General features: G+C 41.4%; 1 protein-coding gene across 1 annotated transcript in view; it reads left to right on the forward strand.

The window, feature by feature from the left end:
* CCDC7 (coiled-coil domain containing 7) overlaps window positions 1-24,768 on the forward strand; it is a 168,184-nt gene that overhangs the window by 46,506 nt on the left and 96,910 nt on the right. Inside the window, exons 16-23 of the mRNA XM_060281028.1 lie at window positions 10,307-10,637; window positions 11,780-11,837; window positions 12,616-12,741; window positions 14,189-14,260; window positions 16,166-16,273; window positions 17,042-17,155; window positions 21,148-21,267; window positions 23,894-24,016. Coding sequence (XP_060137011.1) covers window positions 10,307-10,637; window positions 11,780-11,837; window positions 12,616-12,741; window positions 14,189-14,260; window positions 16,166-16,273; window positions 17,042-17,155; window positions 21,148-21,267; window positions 23,894-24,016 — 1,052 coding nt within the window. The remainder of the gene's footprint in view (window positions 1-10,306; window positions 10,638-11,779; window positions 11,838-12,615; window positions 12,742-14,188; window positions 14,261-16,165; window positions 16,274-17,041; window positions 17,156-21,147; window positions 21,268-23,893; window positions 24,017-24,768) is intronic.

The raw sequence follows: 24,768 nt of genomic DNA on the forward strand, positions 1-24,768 counted from the left end.
ACTAATGACAACTAATATATATAAGGCAAAAACCAAAATATCTCTTCATATATTTTGCTAGCAGCCTGCTGAATCTTTGTCCTGAACTCTGCTTGTAACTGTTAATTATCAATCAATCAAGCTTTATTACGGCCATATACCAGCTATTAAAATAAAAATGCTTTACAAGGCTATGGGAGTTGTCATTCGGGGTGGCTATAAGTCTATGAGTTTGAAGGGGCTATGTTTCCAGAGGGCGGGTCCAGCTGGCTTTTCCCCTGGTGCTGCTCAAAGTTCTCAGTTTCGTACCTGAGCGAAGGAACTACTTCCCACAGTCCAATACCGAGTTTGCTATTGCAGTGGCTGTCTTGTTCTGTGGGGGAAGACTGGTCCTGCAGATCTGCGTGCAGAATCTGGCTACCGTCCGAGTTAACTTTTGCTCCTTTCCTAATACGGTAGTAGGGCCTTTAGTTTGGCCTTATCTGGGAGGTTGGCCAGGCTCTCCAGAATGGGGGCGATGGTATCTCTGTGTGCCTTATCGAACAGAGGGCATCTAAAAAAAAAGATGTTCGGGGCTGCCTACCTCCCCCAATGGGCAGGAGCAGAGTCTCTGCTCGTATGGGATCTTTCTGAAGGAGCCTAACAGCACTGGCGAGGGCAATGCCGAGCTTCGGGCGAGCGCTGTTAATTAGCATAAATTTATTTTATAAAATTTATACGCTGCTTGATTGTTTTAAAATCCTCAAGCAGTTTTCCTGATTTTTTTCTGATTTGTGTACTTTGTGCAGTTCCCAATATGAGAATACACTAACATAGATAACAGGTGAAGCCTTTTATTTGGAAGTTAGGAGGCACCAGCTCCCCTCCCTTGCCTCCATGGAATGAATGCCTTGGGAGCTCAGGGAGATGGCATAATAGTACAGTACTTATGATACTCATTGGGATTCTATTTATCTGCCATGCTGTTTAACACCTATATGAAATTACTGAGGCAAATAGTCTGATGATTTGAATTGTGATGCCGTCAGTATGTTACCCATAACCAGCGCTCTTTCTCAGTTGCATATGAGCCCAGGGTTAGATCAGGGCAAATAAGCTGAAGTTCAATGCTGTTAAGATGGAAGCTCAATTTTGGAGGATTCAGGACAGGAAAAGGAAATACTTTCACACAGTGCATAACTATGGAATTAGCATCTACTGGAGGTGGTGATGTCCACCAACTTGCATTGCTTTAAAAGAAAATTAGATAAATCAATGAAAGATAAGACTGTTATTGGCTGCCAGCCACAATTGCTGTGTTATACCTCTGTGGTTGGAGGCAGCATCCTTCTGAATACTAGTTGCTGGAAACTAAATGAGAGGAGAATGCTTTTGCACTCGGGTCCCGCTGCAGCCTTCCCAGAGGCATCAAGTTGGCCATTATGAGAACAGGATGCTGAACTAGATGGGCCATTGGCCTGGTTATGCAGGCTCTTACTATGTTCTTAGTTACTGTTGGTAGATGTTTCAATGGTTCTGAGAAGTGGGGTTGATCATTTCTGTTGCAGTTAGTGAACAGATTTATAGCTCAGGCCCAAGGTGTAAGCCTGTTCAGTATTTAAGATTATATATTCAGAGACCTCTCTCCAAAGAGAGAGAATTATTTAAGTGATGCTATTCTGTTTTAGGAATACCATCCTGAGAAAGTTGGGAAGTACTTTGATTATTATTGTTTCAGTACAAAGTTGTTTCCATTATATTTATCAAGCTTTTAACTGAGTTTTAGTAGAATCCTTGCTGCTTTGTTTTGAGCAATTGATTTTATTGTGATTTTATTATATGATTCCTTTCTGATTTCAGTCTCCTACTTGTGACTGTTGTTTCTGTATGTGTGTTTTAATGTGCCCACCATTCTTTAAAAAGTAGTATTAACTTTTTTGTTCTTTCGATTATCTATTGCTTTGGAAAGTATTAGTGCAAAAGCAACTTGTAAACATGTAAAATAAAAAGTTATCACAGTTATCACAGTTCAAGGACACATTTCAGCCAGTCAAAAGCAGTTGAGGAGAGCATGGAGTAAGGCCACTGAGAAGTGTGACCTAGAAGGAGGCATGATCTCAGGAAAGTCCTCAGGAAAGGTAGAAAGACTTGGAGGTCTGCATTTAGCCCCTGGGCCTAAGGTTCCCAGCCCTTGATGTTCAGCTTACTACTTACAAAGGTAAAAAAGAATGAAGTCAATCTGAACTACGAAACAGTGAGATAAAGGATGGAGTCAAATATTCAGTTATATTTACAGGGATAATTTTCCTTATGCATATGAGGTAAACCTGTGCTGCTACCATGAATAATAAGATTAATGTACCAGTATATACAATGTTACAATTTCCAGAGAGGTATCCATGTTGGTTTATGGAAGTAAAAATCCCCCCTTTAATTTATCATGGTATAAACTGTTGAGGACTACAGCTCATCTCATCAGGTGCATGCCTGTTATCCTGAGTTATCAGTATTATTACACATAGGATTCTTTTTGGAAGGTGGAGGGTTTGCAAACAATGCTCATCCAAATCTACTCTCAGTTTTAACACAATTTTTAAGAATTCTAAATAACTGTTAAGAGTACTGGCAGAATTTTTTATTAAAATTAATCCCGGGTTACTCTTTAGGTCTTAAAAGAATTCCTGAAAATCTTTGAAGAATCCTTCCCCAAATTCCACGAGGAGTGAAATAAAACCAAAACAAGGATGCTGGGTCTTGCTGCTGAATAAAAAAGACGGTTTGAGCTTCAATATGTTCTGCAATCTTATTAAACTTCAAGGAAAAACGCCAATAGAAAAGTTTTGATTCCCACTTTAGCCACTTGTCCTTTAGTCTTCGTCTGTTGGTTCATTCATACTTAAGAATGTATTGGCCACATCCCTCAAATTTAAGTGCCCCAAATGGCTTATGTAACTCCAATACAGAATAAAAGAAGTCAGGTGTAAAGCATTTAGCATGATTGTGAAGACAAATGGGTAGTGCTTTTTTCTGGGCGTTCGCAGGGGTATGCATACCCCTAAACATTTTATGAATCTGAGTAGGAAAATGAGAGTACCCCTAAACATTTTTTTATAAAAAAAGCACTGCAAAAGGGTAACAGAAAATGAATTCCAAGGTAACCATGGGTCTGATCTTGAGTGGCACCTAGAACCTGCTGCGATATGTAAGTGTCATTGCGCCAATTGGGAGCAGTGTCTATAATGCTATTAAATTAAATACACCTATACTGTTAAAAAAATCCAACATGGTCAGGCTGATTTCAAAGGAGGAAACTTCCCCCAAATAAGGAGATTGGTAAAAAGGAAGCTGAGAGGAAAAGTCAAGAGGGTCGAATCACTGCAAAACACTTGGGAGTTGTTTAAAAACACAATATAAGAAGCACAACTGTAGTGTACACTGCAGATCAGTCAAGGTACCACGAGGGCCAATAAGATGCCAGCATGGTTATTGAGCAGAGTCAAAGAAGGTATTACAGTGGTACCTCTGGTTAAGAACTTAATTCGTTCTAGAGGTCTATTATTAACCTGAAACTGTTCTTAACCTGAAGCACCACTTTAGCTAATGGGGCCTTCTGCTGCTGCTGCGCCGCCGGAGCACGATTTCTGTTCTCATCATGAAGCAAAGTTCTTAACCCAAGGTACTATTTCTGGGTTAGCGGAGTCTGTAACCTGAAGCATTTGTAACCTGAAGCATTTGTAACCCGAGGTACCTCTGTATAGACAAGAAGGATTCTTTCCAAAAGTGGAAGTGTTGTCCAAATGAAGACAACAAAAAGGAACACAAACTTTGACAAGTTTATAAGGGATGCTAAAAATAATTTGAGGAACACTTTGCTCAAAACATCAAGACCAACAATAAGTTCTTTAAGTATATTGGTAGCAGGAAACCACCTAGGTAGGCACTTGGGCCTTTGGATGACCAGGGAGTCATAGGTGTGCAAAAGGAGGATAAAGAGATTGTGAACAACTGAATGAATTCGTGTCGTCTGTCTTCATGACAGAAGATATAGGCAGATCTCAGTGCCTGAACTACCGTAACTATTGTGGGAGGTGAGCCTGGGGAAATTAAGGCAGATAGTGGTGATGAGAGATGAAGTTTTGGGCTTAATAGACAATGTGAGTATTATTATTTTTTGTAGAGTCAGCAGCCATCCTCTACTCATCCATCCACTTTTGGTGAATTCCCTCAGATGTTTTACAATATTGGGCAACTTCTGCTCTGGCAATCACAAGTTACAGTAGTACTTTGTCTAGGCCTCAGATCCAAGACTGGTGAACTGGATTGCTTGATCTTAGAGGATGGCATTGATACAGTGGACATAACAGAAACCTGGTGGAATGGAGAGACCAAATGGGACATTTTTTTCTGGATATAAACTCTATAGGAGAGACAGGGAAATACATATTGAAGGTGGTGTTTCTCTGTATGTCAAAGAGCATTGAGTCCAGCAAGATAAAAATCCCCAAAGGGGCAGTCTCCTGCACCGAATTTTGTGTGTAGTGGAATAATAATACTGTAGTAGTAGTAGTAGTAGTAGTAGTAGTAGTAGTAGTAGTAGTAATAGTAATAATAATAATAATATAGTTTATTATTTATACCCCACCCATCTGACTGAGTCTCCCCAGCCACTCTGGGTGGCTCCCAATCAAATATTAAAACAATACAGCATTAAATATTAAAAGCTTCCCTAAACAGTGGGACTGGGCACCATGAAGAATCCAGTGCTAGGGATGTGCTATTGTCCCTCTCATCCAAATGCTCAGGGAGATATTGAGATGAGGAATCAAATCAAGGAAGCATTATAAAGAGTAAATGTTGTAATGGGTGACTTCAACTACCCTCACATAGACTGGCTACATATGTGTTCCAGTCATGACAAAAAGGTAGAATTTCTAGATACCATAAATGACTGTGTCCTAGAACAGTCATGGAAACAACCAGAAGAGTTATTGACCCGGAACCCGGGTTAAAGACCCAGTTTGGCACCCCATCCCTGGATGCGTGTTTGCGTACATGCACATACCAACAAACACCTCAACAAATGTATTCGTAAAGGGCATAAAAAGTAGCAATATATTATTTGAATGCAAAGGAATCCTAAGAAGTATTTTGACTGTATGACCAAAGGGGAAATGAGCATCTCTTCCAGTAAAAGCAAATTGTGCAGCAATTGTCTATTTGAGGTCAGGTTTTGAATTGGATTTTTTTGACCACAGGATCATTAAAAGACTGCATTTCCATAAGATCAGCCAAGACCCTCTGGTTTCTTTTTAAAATGCTTTTCTCTCTCTCTTTGAGGCTTTTTGTCACCCACCCCTCTTCTTGGTTCTGTGCAAACCCTTTCAATGAGTTTTGACGTGTAAATTAACTCCCAAGTAAACTTTAACAAGATTCCTTTCAATTTTATTTTTATTTGATTACTCATTTTAGGAAGTGATAATTTTGAAGTCATTTTAGGTTCCATGTATAGTGAATAACTGCTTTTTGCAAGTCTAAAGTAGAAAGTGCCCTTCCATTACAATCCTAATGCAGAGCTTGTCAGGGAACTGCCTCAGGCACGGAAAATGCTCACATACTCCTTACTTTCCTGTGGGTAGATCATGTATAGTCTGTAAAATGACTCAAGTTTAGCTATTTAAACTCATTAAAAGTTCATTTTTTTAAAAAAAATATTAAGATTTTCTGATACATATAAGGATCACACTTAACATTCACAAGAAAATACCATACAAATGAGAGAAAATTAAAAAAGAAAAAAATTAAAGAGAAACAAAAAGGAAAACGGGAAAAAGAAAAAATATATAGAAAACAAATCTTATACTTATGACTTATTAATAACTTCGACTTCCTCGACCCTCCCTCTCCGAGTCTAATTTAAATCCCACAAATACAGCTATTCATACTTAAACAGAAAATAAAAAATAAAAAGGAGAACATTTCAATATCATTCTTGATAGCATTCTAATTTTTACCATTAATCTCATAACTAACTTCATATTTTTAATCCCTTTAGCCTATAATTCCCCCCCATAAGTACTCCATTCCTTCCTTTACTATTTTCACTATCCCTTTTAACATCAGATAAAAACTTTTTTCATCCCTCCTTCCCCTGCTTGCCAATTCTCCAGATGCCTAGACAAGTTCCATTAATACCTTTCCAGTTCCAGACCGTCTCAATCCGTCCACTTAATACATTCACCCATTTTCTCACCCCACACCAGCTTTGATCCAATTCAGCCCACCCCCTCCCTCACCATGCACTGCTGTCTAACTGATTCTTTAATCCATACTCACCGCCATCCTTTCTTTAATTTCCCATACAGATATTTCCCCTGTTTATCTCCCCCAAATGGTTGGCTTATTTCCTGGATTTTGCTTCCCATCTCTCACTTGGGAAGCATCCTTCCAGATCTTCTTGTCAGGAGCCCCTAATATCACCCATAGTTCCTGTGTAGCCCTGCTCACTGGCTGCACACAGTTCAAATCCTTCGCCTGCTGTTGATTTTCAACTTTGTTGGGTTGATTAAGTCCTTCAAAATCCTTTTCTTCTTCCTCATTAAAAGTTCTGAAGGGGTCATAGAATCATAGAATTGTAGAGTTGGAAGGGACCAAAAGAGTCATCTAGCCCAATTGACATTCTTCCTCAGCTTCCTGCCCCTCCCTCCACCCCTCCAGAATTTCTTTCTCACACAGTAGCAAACCCACAGGGGATCCTATCTTCTGCTTCACTAGGGAGCACCATACAGCCTCTCCAGATTTTCCAGCTCTCCCTCTCCCTACATCGTGTTGTAAGTGCGCCTTCTTCAGCTTCATGGGAAAGGGGAAGGATGGAGCTTTCTTTCTGGCTGAAGCCCAGACATGCTGGGAGTCTGGGAACCTCAATGATGCCCCCCTGGAGGCTTCACCTGGGGCAGAAACCCTGGCTAGACCCCGCCCCCAGCTATGGCTCTGCCTAGTCTTGAGTGGTGCCCAGGACCTAGCGCGAGATGTAAGCGTTGTCAAGTCAAATGGAAGCAGTGACTATAGTGTTATTAAATTAAATGACCAATTGCCAAGAAAATCCAACATGGTCACATTTGATTTATAAAGAAGAAACCTCCCCCAAATGATGGGATGGGTAAAAAGTATAAGAAGATTGTGGAATTGCTTCTCTCATGTTTGTCTTTTCTTTTCATCAATATACATTTATGGCTATTTAGTTTTAGTCCTGTGGCCTGTGCTCATTCAAGAACTTGCAGCTATTCGTTATGCTGCTCTATAGAACTACCACAAATGAGAGTGCCATTTATATATATATCATAATACTAGTACATTCCATTAAGAAAGTGTTATATAGCCCTGTGATCAATCACAGTGCAAAAAGATCTGCACCAGCAGTTGTACCGGTAACTTCCAGGAGGCTGGAAAAGAAGACTTGCATTCCCCTGAAGGTTGCCCTCCCCAGCATTTCACTTTTGCTGCTGTTACCGGTAGTAGCCTCTGGAGGAAAGAAGAGGGGTCAGCGTAGTCATTTAGCCCAGGCGTAGGCAAACTTGGCTCTCCAAATGTTTTTGGCCTACAGTTCCCATGATCCCTAGCTAGCAGGACCAGTGGTCAGGGATGATGGGAATTGTAGTCCCAAAACATCTGGAGGGCCGAGTTTGCCTATGCCTGATCTAGCCTGATGAGTGTCCCCTTTGAACTGTATTTAATCCAAGTCCCTAAGGCTGCTTGAAGTGTAGCAAGACCAGAACCTGGAACCCCTAATGCTCTGTATTCTGACTTTTGATTGATTGTTGTAAACTGCTTTGGGCATAACTCACTGTGACAAGGTGGCATCTAAATAAACTCAATCAATGAGAGGTAGAGTTGATTTGAAATGGCAAACTGGAGAAACAGTAGTACCCAAAATGTATATTAGATGCGTATAAACATGAGTTCCTATTGTCCAGTGGTAATTGCCAGAATCCAGCTTTGGCATTTAAAGTGGGGAAGTATTTTGCTCTTGCTACATTTTTTAAAATGTGCTAATTGGGAGGGAGAAATGTTCCCATCTAATGTACTTATAAAGTTGATTTGGCTCCAGGCATAAACCAAGTGACCCATCTTCCTTCTGTTAGTACATAAATAATGAACTGCTTTTGAGGGATTGTCTACTTTTTCTCAAAACTCCAGCCATTTGAATTTTTGTCTAAATATCTGTTAAGGAACTTTGCAAGGGATTCCACTGCTTTATTTGGCTTTATTACAGGTACTTACATTTTATACCCTGTGTCTACCTTGCATATACTCTCAAAGAAATCAAGCTATTATGTATCAATGTGCAGGCCTTTTGCCTTGCTTACTAGATCCAGTCTTTTAGTTTAGTCCAGAGCATGCCACATTTCTGGTCCTAGAACTGGCTCTGTGTTTTCCTATGATCACAAATGGAATGATATTGGCTTCATTTTAGGATATAATCTCCAACTCACCAACATCTCTGTCTGGGATTGTTGCCTTCATTTTTAAATAACCATGCCAGTTAAAAAGATAATAAACGATTTTGCTCAAAGATCACATTTACCCGAGTTCCAGTATCCAATTTGTATTGCACCACAGTTTCACTGTAACATTCTCTGTGACATAGCTAATAGAGCTGAGTGGAGATACAAACACCACTGGAATAAATACAGTACTGTTGTTGTGAACTGAATCACTTTCATTAAATGAAAGGAATGACCACCAATTATATATATAGATTGGGCATAAAATAATGTGTAGAGCAAATATAGGTAAAGGTAAAGGGACCCCTGACTGTTAGGTCAAGTCGTGAACTCGGGTTGCAGCGCTCATCTTGCTTTACTGGCCGAGGGAGCCGGGGTTGGTCCACAGACAGCTTCCGGGTCATGTGGTCAGCATGACTAAGCCGCTTCTGGTGAACCAGAAACACCGTTTACCTTCCCACCGGAGCGGTACCTATTTATCTACTTGCACTTGATTTGCTTTCGAACTGCTAGGTGGGCAGGAGCTGGGACTGAGTAATGGGAGCTCACCCCGTCGCGGGTATTCGAACCGCCGAACTTCTGATTGGCAAGCCCTAGGCTGTGTGGTTTAGATCACAGCGCCACCCACGTCCCTTAGAGCAAATATAGTGCAGGGGAATTCTTGCTTACACGGGGGTTCCGTTCCCAGTTGCCATGTTCATCAATAGGATGTGCACAAGTATTTTCCATCCTGTTCTGCCTCTGTCTTGTCCTGCCTCTGTCCCACTCCATTCCTCCTCCTTTTGGTGCAGGAAACTGTAAAAGGTAAAGGTAAAGGGACCCCTGACCATTAGATCCAGTCGCGGACCACTCTGGGGTTGCGGTGCTTATCTTGCTTTACTGGCCGAGGGAGCCGGCAGAAAGCTTTCAGGTCATGTGGCCAGCATGACTAAGCAGCTTCTGGCGAACCAGAGCAGCGCATGGAAACACCGTTTACCTTCCTGCCAGAGTGGTACCTATTTATCTACTTGCACTTTGACTTGTGCTTTCGAACTGCTAGGTTGGCAGGAGCAGGGACCGAGCAATGGGAGCTCACCCTGTCGCGGGGATTCGAACCGCCGACCTTCTGATCGGCAAGCCCTAGGTTCTGTGGTTTAACCCACAGCGCCACCCGTGTCCCCTGCAGGAAACTGTACATGTGTGCTAAACACCTGTGAGTGGGGAGGTGCCTGTACATTTATTTATTATACAGCTGTTAAAACTAAGAACATTGTTAGCTTTTCAGCTTATTCTCTCACAATATACAACTCTGTGCCCTTGTTCTCACATGGCAATAAGCCAAGTCTTGGCTTAGCATGAATGTGAAAATGTGTAGCCTGCAAGAAAGGAGTTGGCAGCCACTTTGCTACACCCTGGTCTTTTTTGCTGCCACACTGCACTGAGCCGAAGTAAGGTTTGGCTTGGCCTGTCATTCATAGTTAATTGTAGTTAAACTCTTTCTCTCCAGACTAACCATCAGATGTAACCAAGGTTTGTTGTTGGTTACAACTAATGGTTGGTCTGGACAGAGCTGAACCATGAGCCTTTGTTTGGATGACTGGCTAAGCGAAATCTTGGCTTAGCTTGGCATGCCAGCAAAAAAGGACTGTGGAGGAGAAGAATGACAGCAAACTCCTTTCCAGGACACTGCACATTCACTCAAAGGCAAGGTTTGCTTTAGCATGATATGTGTACCAGGCCTATAGTTGACAAAGACATACAAGTTTACTGGTTCCATTTAACTTTATTTGGGCGGCGGCAGGCGGGAATATATAACAGCTATTTTAAAGCTTTCTTAGCTGACAATCCCTATGTTTTAAATCTTAAAGTGCGGAGAAAAAAACATATGACAGTCCTGTTTCAAAACTCCCACCATCACCTCCAATTGAAGAAAAGCGGTTGCCTGCTTTAACAAAAGTTGTGGAAGAAACTGTGTCAGAAACCTTAGATAAGTCTCCTGAGGAAGTGCTTCCACCTGACTCAAAAAAAAGAAAAACCACCTCTCCTGAACTTAACGTCCCAGAAGAGACAACAAGTTTGCCCACGAGTGAGCAGGAAGCTTCATCGCTTCTTTCAGAAATCAAAATGGAAGATGCAGCTCAACCTAAGACTATTATGAGAGATACTGAAAGGATACCAGCAGCTATCAGTCCAGAACAGGTACAAACAGCTGCTACTACAGCAAATGAGAAGAATACTTTATATCAAAGAGGACATGGTGTAGTATCATTATTTTCTGAAATAATTTAATATAGTTGGCTATATTCATATATTGGTAAAAATAGTTATATATGAGCAGCGGATACTGTTACTATGTACATAAAATATTAGAATATAAACAATACATTTAATTATAGTTCTGAGAATATTACGTTAGCATTTCAGAATGCCTGTGTACTAATGTAATGTTAATACATTCATGTTTATTATTTGATAATTGAAACAACAGGTAAGATCTTAAATCTGTGAAATACTGATGACTGATTAGAAATTATAGGAAAACTTTCATATCACCTGACATTTAAACACATAATGAAAAGTGCACATGAATTGGTGAGTGTTGAGTAAATTAGCAATGAGACACTAATAGTCCAGTCCAAACCCAAGATCCTCCAGGATGAGAGAGTTTGGATCTAGGTCTGCTGGGACTATGCTGGAGTTAGGTTCCTCACTCCAGCTCAGCCAGGACTCAGTTGATGTAAGTTATGTTGGTGTAAGTCCCCCCAAAGGTGTGCAAATTCCTCTCAACTTGGTCATGTGACCTGGTAACCTGTTGAAATGACATTGGCAAAAAGGGGATGTCAAATTCTTTACTAGAAGTCACTGGAGGTGGCCCAGTCTTCAAAATTCACCCCAACACTCACCTACTGGTTACACCCAAACATAGGGCTGCCATATATTAAGAGCAAAAAAGAGGACAGCCTGAGCTGCTGCCAGCCCAAGCTGGGGAAAGAGGTATGTGGGGGCTCCCACAAACCTCTTTCCCAGCTTGGGCTGGCAGTGGCCATGACGTGCAGAGCAGCCTGCACCCAAGCCACCCAAACCAGAGCCAACCCCCCCCCCACCTGAGCATTTCCTTTTAAATGTAAAAATCTGCCCGGGTGGGCATGTTGGCCTCCAAAAAGAGTACATGTCCAGGTTTTCCTGGATGTATGGCAACCCTACCCAAACTGAGAGTGCTCTCTGAAACAGATGTGACAACAATTCCTTCTCATAAAATTAACTTATCTCAGAGGCATTCCAAGAAAGCTGAACAATGGGATGTTTTCTCCTTTCTATTTCCCCCCCACTGTTTTCCATAGGCTTCCACTTTACAAAAAGAAATCCCACAAACGGACATAGATTCTTCAGGTATTGAAGGTAATTCTTCTCTTCTGTAATTAAAAATAATAATGGTTAAGGCATGCAATAACATTGTATACGGATTTTTTGGAGAACAGGAGAATTGGTGTAGAAAAAATATTTCGGTACAGACTTTCCTAAATAAGTTTTTATAAAGTTTAATTTATATATGACATTTTATACCACCCATCATAGTATATATCCCAGGATGGTACATAGCTGTTCTACAGCTCAAACCTAGGCATGTTTACTCAGAGATAAATTCTACTGTGCTAGTTCCAGTGTAAACAGGATCTTAGTGTTTCATTTGTTATTTATTCCATTTAGACTTTTGTAACTTTATACAAGTGGTGCCTCAGTTTATTTTCCTGTCCTCTTCCTCTGCAGTCATGTCTTTTAGATCATGTGTACATTTACAGACTACTTATACTGCAGCTCCTATATAAAACACTCAGGGAATCTTTTTAGCTGAAGAGTGGAATAAAATAATGATTTTTTAAACCCCCCTTTTAAATGAGATTCTGCAGGACAATGAAACTTCTCCCCTCCTTCATTTGCACCCTCTTTGAATCTGCTCTGGAGGTTAGGAGAACCCCCAGAACAGTGTGTGAGGAGAGGGGAGATAATACTGCCAGGCAAACTATGCTGAATACAACCCCTTATGTTTCTGAATGCATGGGAAACACTGTTTTATTAGAAACTGTAACTGTTCCTGCCCTGTAGAGACATAATATTGCCAATATTTCTCCTTGCCCTTACATACACAACAACAAAACCCCTTTGTTTTACTTTATAGAGGCTGGAACTAAGAATTTGATTAATAAAAAGATGGATCAGCTTGCAAACAATTTGGCAGAGCTGAAAGGAGTTCCTGAAGCAGAAACTTTAGCCAAACTTTTGCTAGAGCCTGGCAAAGGCATGGGTAAGTACATTCAGATTCCTGAGAATTTAAGGGTACAATATGTGCTTGTACAGAATCAGGCTGTAGATTCAGGCTTGTAGACATCACTGGAGGCCTGCAACTTTATTGGGCTATATCTAAAGGATTAAGTGGGAGTCAGAAGGCATCAGGTACATTACATTCTTTCACCTGCACACGGCACCCTGAAATTAGACCTGTGGTTCCAAGTTTTGGAGGGCCCAGGAGTGCATTTGGAAACGTAAGAAATTGTTGTAGGCATCTCAACATACAAATTTCACAGAAGGAAAATTGGCAATGCTCACGTGTTCTCCAAGCAAACAAACCACAGACAAAATAAAAGGCAACACCTTGCAAAAAACAAAACAAAAAAACCCGAATCCCCCACCTCCTAACCAAACAATAAACAAGATAATATAGTTTCAGGTTTTTTTAAAAAAAACCACACACAGGGGTCTTGGGTGGATTGAAAGGAGGATGCACCACATTGGCTGCCCTAGGATTAGAATGTGGCCCTGATATGGCTGAACATTTGATAATGTTTGGTGTATTTTTTTTTAATAGTTGTGTACTCCTAAAGTAAAGGACAACATCCATAGCTGGGTTATTTTCCCCATCCACTCTAGTAGGCAAGGCCATAGTTCACAGTTTAGTGGTGTGGAAGGCCCCCCTTCTAGTTCTGGTTTTGCCTAGCTTCAGACACCAGGGATTTAGTTTCTATCTCGTGTGTGTGTGTGTGTGTCCCAGTTCCCCTCCACTTTCTTAATAGCTGTACATTTTCTTGTGTATCCTGTCTTTCCTTTTGCTCAGCATTAGGCAGCAGTAGGGGTCAGGAAGAGCTCGTTCCCCATGCTATGGGAAGGTGACAGCCCCAGCCCAAGACTGTTGCTGGATTCCTCAGAAGATGTTACATCTAGGGCACACAAAAATGGAGGATATCCCTTTCAGTGCCCAGTGCCAAATGGCCCCAACCCACTCATAGCAATGGTAACATCCCTCTCATTGCTGTAGAGCCAGCTTCCCTGAATAACCACTTTGAAGAGTAGTAGTCTTCACAATGCTTCAGACAGGCACTGCTTTTATCTGCCTGGGAGGCACCATGGAATCAAACAGGTGTTCATCAAGCTATACTATTATTGTAAAGAGAGATTACATTAGAAAAAATTACGTTGCAAGATTCAGTAATGTACAAATATAATGTAAATAAAGCAAGCTTTTTACATATTTCTCCCTACAAACTGTAGATAGTATAGCCTTCTGTAATTGCCTCTGTTTTATTTGCAACAGATTTGGATGTCACTACCATAGCAACTGGTACAGGAAGGGTTAAGAATGCCTGTTTTCTAAGACTTGTTTTATAATTATATAATTAGCCCATGACAACAGCAGTAGTACTTCATTCTGCCATATTTCCTAATTATTCTGTAATTTGCTTTTGCCAACAAAATAGAATTATTATCAGATGAACAAAGACTTCAGTTACTAAATCAGCTGATACCTCCAGATGGACTCCAGCCACTTGGTAAGTGGAAACCCAGTAATGTAAGGAGCTAATGATTGATTGACAGTGTGGGAGGGGTGTAATTGTATACTGGATGTTTTGGTTTGCACAATTAAGTGGATTAAAGCTCTCTGTCACAGCAGTGCAACAAACCCACTTTTTAACAATGTTTTTTTTAAAAAACACAGTTAATAACAACAATTATTATTTTATTATTTATTATTTATTGAATTTATAACAACAGCAACAAATTAATTTCTCTACTGCCCTTCATCCAAAGATCATAGGGGAGGTTATAATAGAAAAAACACAAAAATATATACCATAATGACAAACAGAAACAATAACCCCTGCCCCCTGTTTAAAAGGCCATAGATTAATTAGTCAAAGGCCAGTTGATGGAGAAAACTTTTTACCTGGCACCTAAAGTTATATAACAATTGCACCAGGTGAACGTCCTTGGGGAGAGCATTCCACAAGCAGAGAGTCACTCCAGAAAAGGCTCATTCTCGAGTTGCCGCGTTCAGGACCTCTTGTGGAGGAGGCACACATAGAAGGACCTCAGATGATGATTGCAGAGTCTGGGTCAGGCATCCTCAAACTGCGCCCCTCCAGATGTTTTGGCCTACAACTCCCATGATCCCTAGCTAAGAGGACCAGTGGTCAGGGATGATGGGAATTGTAGTCTAAAACATCTGGAGGGCCGAAGTTTGGGGATGCCTGGTCTGGGTCAATTCATTGGGGAGAGGCACTCTTTGAGGTATAGGTTTTGACCTATAAAGCCTTAAATGGCTCAGGAGCGCAGTACCTCAAGGACTGTCTCTTTGCATATGAACTGACCTGGATCCTGCAATCATCATATGAGAAAATGGTACTTTCATGAGGGTGGGCTACCAACAGTAGGCACTCCTTGGGTCCCCCCCCCAACCTTGTGGACAGACCTGCAACTGGCCATACTTGTAATTGTGTGTGAAAGGCTTTCAAAGAATACATTGATATATAAACGGCTTTCTCTATCTCTTTCTCTTTTCTTTTAAATGTGTGTAAAATTAATGCTACTCCAGGGGGTAATTTTACCTTCAAAAGCAATTTTTCATCAGGGAGAATAAGCTGCAGAGGGAAAGGTAGGGAACTGGAAAAGACCTGATAATGCACATAGGATCCCTCGTACCTACGGGACCGCCTCTCCCGGTATGACCCACAGAGGACATTACGGTCCACAAATAATAACATATTGGAGATCCCGAGTCACAAGGTGGCTAGGCTGGCCTTGACCAGGACCAGGGCCTTCTCAGTACTGGCCCCGACCTGGTGGAACGCTCTGTCTCAGGAGACTAGGGCCCTGCGGGATTTGTCATCTTTTCGTAGGGCCTGCAAGACAGAGCTGTTTCGTTTGGCCTTCGGACTGACGCAGTCTGACCCCACGGTTACCCTCCCTTAAGGTTTTATTTATAATGGTTTTATCTTATTCGTAGATTTTTAATTTTAAAATTGAATTTTAACATTGTATTATTCTGTTGTTTTAACTGAATTGTTTCTTTTATATTTGTGTTGATATTATTTGTTGTTAGCCGCCCTGAGCCCGGTCTTGACTGGGAAGGGCGGGGCATAAATAAAAATTATTATTATTATTATTATATGCAGTACTTTGGGTGTTAACAAATACAAACAATACTAAAATACAAGTCTGACCAACCTGACATCCTAGGCTACATACCACATGTCAGTCATGTTTGCTAAATGCCCCATTTTTTAAAATTGCAGTGGTTGCATTTCCCCCTCCTCCAAGGATGTGATAAACCAGAATATATAAATTGCATTCTGTGTTTTGTTTGGGCAGGTTTGGTAAGTCCAGTAAAATACAATAATTGGAAGTGTGGAGATAACATTTTCCCTATTTTACACAAAACCTTTTACTACATGTAGGTAAACCAGAAGAAGAACAAACAGAACAGAAAAGGCAGCTACTGTCAAAAGTAGTATCAACTCTCCAGCTTCTACAGCAAGCACATGTTTCTGAAGATGGCTTATCAGGTAGATTCTACAAGCTACATACAGCAAATAAATGTTTAGCTTGGGCCGGGTAATGGCTCAGTAGTGAAAGAATATAATGATAGAATGGTGACTCCAGAATTTGCATGCATAAAATGCTTAGTATTGTTATAGGATTGGAGGGTTAGATGATGCTTGTGGGACCCAATCATGCCTTTGGTCTTGTAACTACCGTATAAGATTGTAATCTACAGTAGAAGGAACTGCTGAGCTGCCCAGTTTCTTTTGTTAAGTTAGTGGCCCTAGCTGGACCTGTAAGCACCTTTTTTACATGTCTATAGAGTTGGTCAAGAGCACATGTATTGCCATAGAGACAAATGACTGGTGGTGCTTTCAGGAGAGGGTAAGTTTCCTCCCCACTCATCTGGCTGGTTGTCATCCTAGGGGTAGGAGAATAATAGGCCAAGAACTAGTTTTTATTTTAGTCTCATCTGAAGGTAGGAGCTTGAAATGCGCAGCGGATTGACTTGTATGCTGGAACCAAATCTATGCCTTTGTGGGTCCCCCCTTCAGAAGCCTAATGAGAAAGCAATATCTGTTATAGTGTTGATGCCATGAGTCCAATCTTATGCTCAGGTTGTATATATGTGGAAATAAAACTATATATCCTAGATACCACTGTTTCCAATAGCTTCATTCCAAAGAATTGGAACCCTGGATATTGCTGGATATCTGTCACCATTCAGCAACATGCATGAATATTCTCATTACTGTGGTTAAATAAGCTGTAAAACTTCCTTTCTTCCATAGAGGAAGAAATGAATGAGATGGCAGACAAAAAAAGAGCCTTACTTGCAAATCTGGACTCAAATCTTAAGCTTCTTCAACCAGCAGAAGCTGTTAGACCAAGGCAACAAGACATTGGTGAGTATCAAAACCTATTGCCTTGATTCTAAAACATATTAAAAAATCTCCTAAATGAAAATTACTATTACTTATATTAATAAATAACTTCATTCCAAAGAATTGGAACCCTGGATATTGCTGGCACTTCTAGAGTCTCTCACCACTCAGCAACATCCATGAATATTCTCATTACTGTGGTTAAATAAGCTGTAAAACTTCCTTTCTTCCATAGAGGAAGAAATGAATGAGATGGCAGACAAAAAAAGAGCCTTACTTGCAAATCTGGACTCAAATCTTAAGCTTCTTCAACCAGCAGAAGCTGTTAGACCAAGGCAACAAGACATTGGTGAGTATCAAAACCTATTGCCTTGATTCTAAAACATATTAAAAAATCTCCTAAATGAAAATTACTATTACTTATATTAATAAATAACTTCATTCCAAAGAATTGGAACCCTGGATATTGCTGGCACTTCTAGAGTCTCTCACCACTCAGCAACATCCATGAATATTCTCATTACTGTGGTTAAATAAGCTGTAAAACTTCCTTTCTTCCATAGAGGAAGAAATGAATGAGATGGCAGACAAAAAAAGAGCCTTACTTGCAAATCTGGACTCAAATCTTATGGTTCTTCAACCAGCAGAAGCTGTTAGACCAAGGCAACAAGACATTGGTGAGTATCAAAACCTATTACATTGATTCTAAGACATATTCAAAAATCTCCTAAATGAAAATTATTACTATTTAGATTAATAAATAACTTTTAATCCAGTTGGAAAAGCCTATTGAAGACATCAAATTGCATGTGGGAAACAGTTTTGGTGCAATACACTGTTAAGCATGTGAACTTAAATTAATAATTGCTCCTAAATAAATAAATAAATAAATAAATAAATAGCTAGGGTGTGTTCTCACAAAAAGCTTTAGGCCACCTAGGATCATACACCACACCTCTTGAAGAGTGTCCTCTACAAGATGGCCTAAATGTGCAGCCACACCAATCTTTTTTAAGGGATGCAAACAATGTCGAGCATTTTGGCTGGCCAAGCCTTATTTTGGGGTGCACACTCTCAGTTACATGTTTATTTCTTATCACATTGGCTATCATTGGCATGGAGGTGCAATATTTGACTATGTCTTGTGCCCAAAGTTTTGGGCCATATGTGACTCTGTGTTGGAAGATTGTTGGCATCAACAGGTTAATGCTGATATAGCAAAGACAATTTACAAGCTTAGTTTTAGAAATAATGAAGTTTTAGTCTCTGTATTTTAAAAAGTTGTCTGGGTAATAAAAATATATATTCCAAATCAGAGATGGTGATATTTAACTATGATGAAGATGAAAAATGATTTTTTTAAGGAAATAAAAATAGATATAAAATTAAGAAATGTAATAAAGTGCTTGGGAATAAATATAACAAAAAAATTAGAAAATTTAAAATGAGAATTTTAACAAGTTAAAGAGGAAAATTAAGGAAAAGATGGAGGAATATAAGAAAATTAAGCTTTCATGGTTTGGAACAATAGCAATAATTAAAATGAAAATTTTGTCTAGAATTATTTTTTTCTTTAGAAAGCTACCAATTAAGATACAGTATACCCTCTGGATACGAACTTAATTTGTTCTGGAGGTCTGTTCACACCCTGAAAATTACGTAAATAGAGACGTGCTTCTGCGCACGCACGTGGCAAGATTGAGCGCTTCTGCACATGCGCAAGGCGTGCAGAGCACTTCTGTGCATGCGCACGCATTGAAATCTGGAAGAATACACTTTCCAGGTTTGCCGTGGCTGTAACTCAAAGATTCCGTATCCAGAGGGATACATAAGTAGAGGTATGACTGTATCGGAGACAGAAATAAAGGGTTGGCAAAGTATGATTAATGAATTTTGTAATGGGGATAAGAAACCTAGAATTAATAATCGAAGATAGTATAAACCCCAGAAAACAGGTGGACTGGGTCTCCCCAACATAAAGTTATATTTTATAGCAAACCAGTTAAGATATATCATAGATGGGATAACAGAACAAGGAGCATTAGAATGGTTAGAGAGTGATACACAGGAAATGAGGGAGAAGTTGTTGAATATATTTTTTATTAAACCAAATAGGCAATGGTGGCAGAATATTGAAAATCCCTTATTGAGAAACATCATTGAGATATGGGTGAGATATAAAGGTTGGATAGTTACAATGGAATGGTCTCGGGAGTGGGGTGCACATTTTTATTCTTATTTATTATTCTTATTACTTTGTCAAAATAAAAAATAAAAATTATTTTTAAAAGATATAAATGACTATCAAATGTTTGAAAAGCTTACAGAAGGGGGGGGGGGAACCAATTTGATCCCATAGAACTTGAGATATTACAATGTCAATTGACTTAATTTTCAGCCAGTTCCAGTAACAGTTAGTGATACTTAAGAGAGTATTGTTACTATTTTTTTATTTTTTTATTGAGCCGGTCCTGGCAACTGCTACCATTTTTGTTTTATGCTAATCTGATTGTTGAATCTTCTTTTTACTGGACTAGTGGGAAAGTGTTAAATCTCCTTCCTTGCATAATGCAGTCCACACACACACACACACACACACACACACACACGTTACCTAAATTATAAAAAATAGATATATTGGGTGGTTTCTAACCAGGGCTTTATTTTGAGAACAGCACCTGACTAGCCTCAGCAAAGCCCTGTTGTGCCTCTGCCTGGCAAAGAGACCCTCCCTGGAGTTCGAAGCGGACATCCTTTACTGGAGAGGGTAAATCCTCTCTCATCCTCCGGAAAGGGTTCTTGATCATTGACATTAGGCAATTGTAACAAAAATGGACCCAGTTGCTATCTACTGGTGAAGATGAAATTAGATGAGATTACCATGCTACAAATATGGAGAAGAAGAAGAGGAGGAGGAGGAGGAGGAGTTTGGACTTGATATCCCTCCTTTTACTCCCCTTAAGGAGTCTCAAAGCAGCTAACAATCTCCTTTCCCTTCCTCCCCCAACAACAAACACTGTGACTTCTTTGGTGACTTCTGTTTCAGTGTATCTGAAGAAGTGTGCATGCACATGAAAGCTTATACCAAGAACAAACTTAGTTGGTCTCTAAGGTGCTACTGGACAATTTTTTATACAGTGGTACCTCTACTTACGAATTTAATGCGTTCCGAATGCACATTTGTAAGTCGAAAAAAATTGTAAGTCGAATCCCATAGGAATGCATTGGGAGAAAAAATTCGTAAGTCGAAGCAACCCTATCTTAAAAAGTAGAAAAAATCCTATCTAAACTGCATCCAAGATGGCGGATGGAGTTCCATTCGTAAGTAGAAACATTTGTAAGTAGAGTTATTTGTAAGTAGAGGTACCACTGTATTTTTTAATATATTTCGACTGTGAGGTGAGTGAGGCTGAGAGACTTCAGATAAGTGTGACTACCCCAAGGTCACCCAGCAGCTGCATGTGGAGGAGCGGGGAAGCGAACCCAGTTCACCAGATTACGAGTCCACCGCTCTTAACCACTACTTCATGCTGGCTCTGTATATCCTATAATGTATATAGTAATTTGAAATACTTTAGTATAGATGAAATTCAGTGAATAATGGTATTACATGACTCAAACATAGTGGCATACTTTGTAGTAGCAGTTTCTGGGATGGTGTAGGCAGGGCGACACTGCACACTAGACTTCAAAATGGCTAGTGTCACTGCTGCTTACCAAGAGGGGAAGGGGCAAGGCGCAAGAGCCTCAGATGCTCCTGCTGCCCCTATGTGCCTGTGCTGCATTAAGTTCCCTGTGCCTCAGTCCTCCCCCTCCCTCTTAGTAAGTAGCAGCAACATTTGCTGTTTTGAAGCTAGGTGCACAAAGCTGCCATGGCCCACTGATTGCTACTGATAGGGCAGGGAAAGACCCATATTTGAGATCCTGGAGAGTCACTACTAGTCACAGTTGGCAATACTGGATGGGCCAATGTTCTAATATCAGGGAATTTCATGGTCATGTGTTGCTTTTAGACAATGAGATTAACAAGCTGTCAGAAAAAGGAAGCCATTTGCGTGCAACCTTGGAATCAAATATGAGAGATTTGGAAGAAGCGCAAGCTCTTGCAGCTACCGAGCCATCAGAAATGAATGGTAAGTACTGTCAGGTAATTATGTTTTCTTTACATGTAACACCCTATATTTTTTGCCCCAGTCTTCTTTTGCCTTGTCCCATTCTTAGACTGAACTTTGTTAACCTGGACTAGGTTTCTAAGGGCCTTTGGTGTAATTTGTGTCTGTGGGAACCACTAGAATGAAAATTACTCATGGTGGGTGACTTGTTGTTGCTGCTATTGTCATTAGGAATTAAAGGGCTCTGCCCTTAAGGATACTGTATAATCAAAGACAAGACATTAGGAAGGAAAGTAAAAGAGAGGAGGGTCAGTTGGCAGAGGAAAAAGGTATCTAGCGGATCCAAAAACTGGTGGGTGGTCCAGCTAATAATTAGAACTCATTTTAGCAGTTTGTGAGTCCTTTCCTAAGCAAATAATTATGGCGAGGAAAGTGATGATGGGGGAAGGAAATTCATGTGTGTTTTAGAAACTGGGTTAATTTAAAGAGAGGTATATCAATTAGTCAATGAGAGAAATCATAAACTGTAATGATGCTGGTAGCTTCCTCACGAGTAAAGCACCTCAAACTCTGCGGCTGGTTTTTACAGAGTTTTATTATATACATAGGTACAGGTCAGAGCATCAAAATCCATGACTGCCTCAGTCTGATCCAGAATTCGGAAGCACCGGCCATTGGGACTTTCGCCGACAGAACACCCTTGGTGTCCTGAACCTCCTCCTCTCTTCACGCCTCCCTCCCCACTGTTGGGGTGATGGGGCTGGTGTAGAACCCTCCCCACCAGAACTGCTCAGCTGGGGAGCCGGTGCTGTCTCTTCTGGCACCTCCCCTTCTTGAGCGCTCTGGTCCAACCCTCTGAAACTTCCCTCTGGGAACCTTGCACTCTCAGCATCCTCAAGGGTCTCCCTCGCTTCCTGAGGGTCAGCACCACCTTCCGTGGACTGCTCCGCAGCGCTGACATCCCGGGCTCTGTCAGCATCGGAGAGCCTCTTGTTCCGACTTCCTGGACTCTCCGCTGGCCCCTGGTGGTCCCCTGACATCAACACACCCATATGTGTGTATTACATTACATACATACATACAGTATATTACAAATGATTACATAGATCAGGCATCCCCAAACTTCGGCCCTCCAGATGTTTTGGACTACAATTCCCATTATCCCTGACCACTGGTTCTCTTAGCTAGGGATCATGGGAGTTGTAGGCCAAAACATCTGGAGGGCCGCAAGTTGAGGATAGGACATAGATAGATTTATTGCAGCTTTAAGCTCATATATTACATATATAAGCATCATTTAGCAAGAGGCCCAAAGACCAATTAAAAGTGGCAGTTTAGGCCCCAGAACTACCCCCCCCCCCACGTTTCTTCACTGTAGAACATGCTTGTTTATAGAAAGGTTTCCTTGTATATAATTCAAGTTACCTTTTTGTGTAATACATTGTTACATGCCACTCCAATCTCTGCCGAATTTCTGCATGAGATTCCAGGGATACTAGGCACTCATCCAGGTTAGTGCTTCAGTTGGGAAATCAAGGTACAGCAGAGACTAGTGTATTTAAGAAATATGGTTTAAAGGTAAAGGTACCCCTGACTGTTAGGTCCAGTTGTGGATGACTCTGGGGTTGCATGCTCATCTCACTCTATAGGCCGAGGGAGCTGGCGTTTGGCTGCAGACAGCTTCCTGGTCATGTGGCCAGCATGACTAAGCCGCTTCTGGCAAACCAGAGCAGTGCATGGAAATGCCGTTTACCTTCCCGACAGAGTGGTACCTATTTATCTACTTGCACTTTGGTGTGCTTTTGAACTGCTAGGTGGGCAGGAGCTGGGACTGAATAACGGGAGCTCACTCCGCCACGGGGATTCGAACTGCCGACCTTCCGACCAGCAAGCCCTAGGCCAGGCATCCCCAAACTGCGGCCCTCCAGATGTTTTGGCCTACAACTCCCATGACCCCTAGCTAACAGGTCCAGTGGCCAGGGATGATGGGAAATGTAATCCAAAACATCTGGAGGGCCGAGGTTTGGGAATGCCTGCCCTAGGCTCTGTGGTTTATTGTACCCATATTTATACCTGGGTCTACTTTGGAGAGAGTTCAGAGCATTACATCTCAAGAGAAGCTTGTCCCCATGACAGTGCAGCATTGGAGTCCAAGGCAGCCTGCATGCCATCTCTGTCCCACTGTCCTAGCCTGCCAAGATGGTTCTGCCCCACATGGCCTCTACCTGAAGTTCTGCCCACTTCCTTTCTTTTTTCCAATAACCCCTGCTCCTAGCAACTCCTCCCCATCTGTCTGTTGCTCCCCCTCCAGACCTCTGTTTTTTAAAGGACAACATTTTTTTCTATGTGATATATCACCCTCCTTCACTCACTGGCAGAGCTTCCTGCCTGGTTGATGGTTTCCATTGATGGGTTAATGACTTTCTCCTAGTACCTTTTGTCATTCTTAACAACATCTGTCTCAGTTGAGGCACTGACATCTTCCCTTCAGTACTCCAAATATTATCTAAATTCTACCACTTATTAATTTCTAACATTCACTAACTCTAGCAGTTATAGGTTCCCTTGCACATTCATACTCTGTTATCCCAGATGTGTAACAACATTAAAAGGTGTTGCAAGCACCAAAATGTCTTTTTTTCTACAGAGAATAAAGTGAAGGAGTTACTACAACAAAGAGAACTGTTGACTGCAGATTTAGAGCAGAATATGCAGGACCTGCAAACTACAAAAGCTCTTGCAGCTGTCTTAGAAGAAAAAGCTAAGCCTGGTAACAGCAGAATAATTGGGATAAGTACAGAAAGATCACATAGGCATGTGACACAGGGCCTGTCATTATAGGGGTAAAACTTAATTTTTTCAAATTTCTTCAGTGAGGGATCTTAAAAGTATGTTTTGGGGTGTGAGGAATTCGAATCAGCTATTTTTGTGACTGGATAACTTTTAGCTTGGTAATCTTCATTTGATGAAGAAGCACATAAACTACTTTTGGAAAACCAAAGAATTTTAATTTTACTTTCTGAAATCCTATATAATAATGTCCATGTTGTCCCTGCGTCCAGATGTCCCGTGTGTCCCTGGGGTACTGCGCATGTCCCCCAGAGACACAGGGATTGGACGGAGGGACAACCAGGGACACAGGGATTGGACCCGTGCTCTCGGGACACAGGGAACAGCCAACTGCCGCTCCGCCAACCGCCGCTCCGAAGCCCAGTCTCATGCTGGAGGTGCGCGGTGAGGCGGCGGGGGAGAGAAGCGCTCCCCCCCCGGCAGCCTTGCCGCACACCTCCGGCATGGGACGGCGCTTCCTCGGGGAACCCGAGGAAGCCGAAGCGGCAGCGGGCGCGGAGGGAGGCCCGCTTTGGCTTGGCAGCGGCGGGAAGAAGGGGAGGAATTCCTCCCCTTTTTCCCGCCACCGCCAAGCCAGTCCCGGAGCCGAATTGCGGCGCGGCGGGGTTTTTCGCTGTTTGCCTCCCCCAGGGGAAGGCAAACGGCGAAAACCCCCCGCTGCGGACTGGCTTG

Source organism: Zootoca vivipara, chromosome 12, assembly GCF_963506605.1.
Source record: "Zootoca vivipara chromosome 12, rZooViv1.1, whole genome shotgun sequence".
NCBI classification, from domain to species: Eukaryota; Metazoa; Chordata; class Lepidosauria; order Squamata; family Lacertidae; genus Zootoca; species Zootoca vivipara.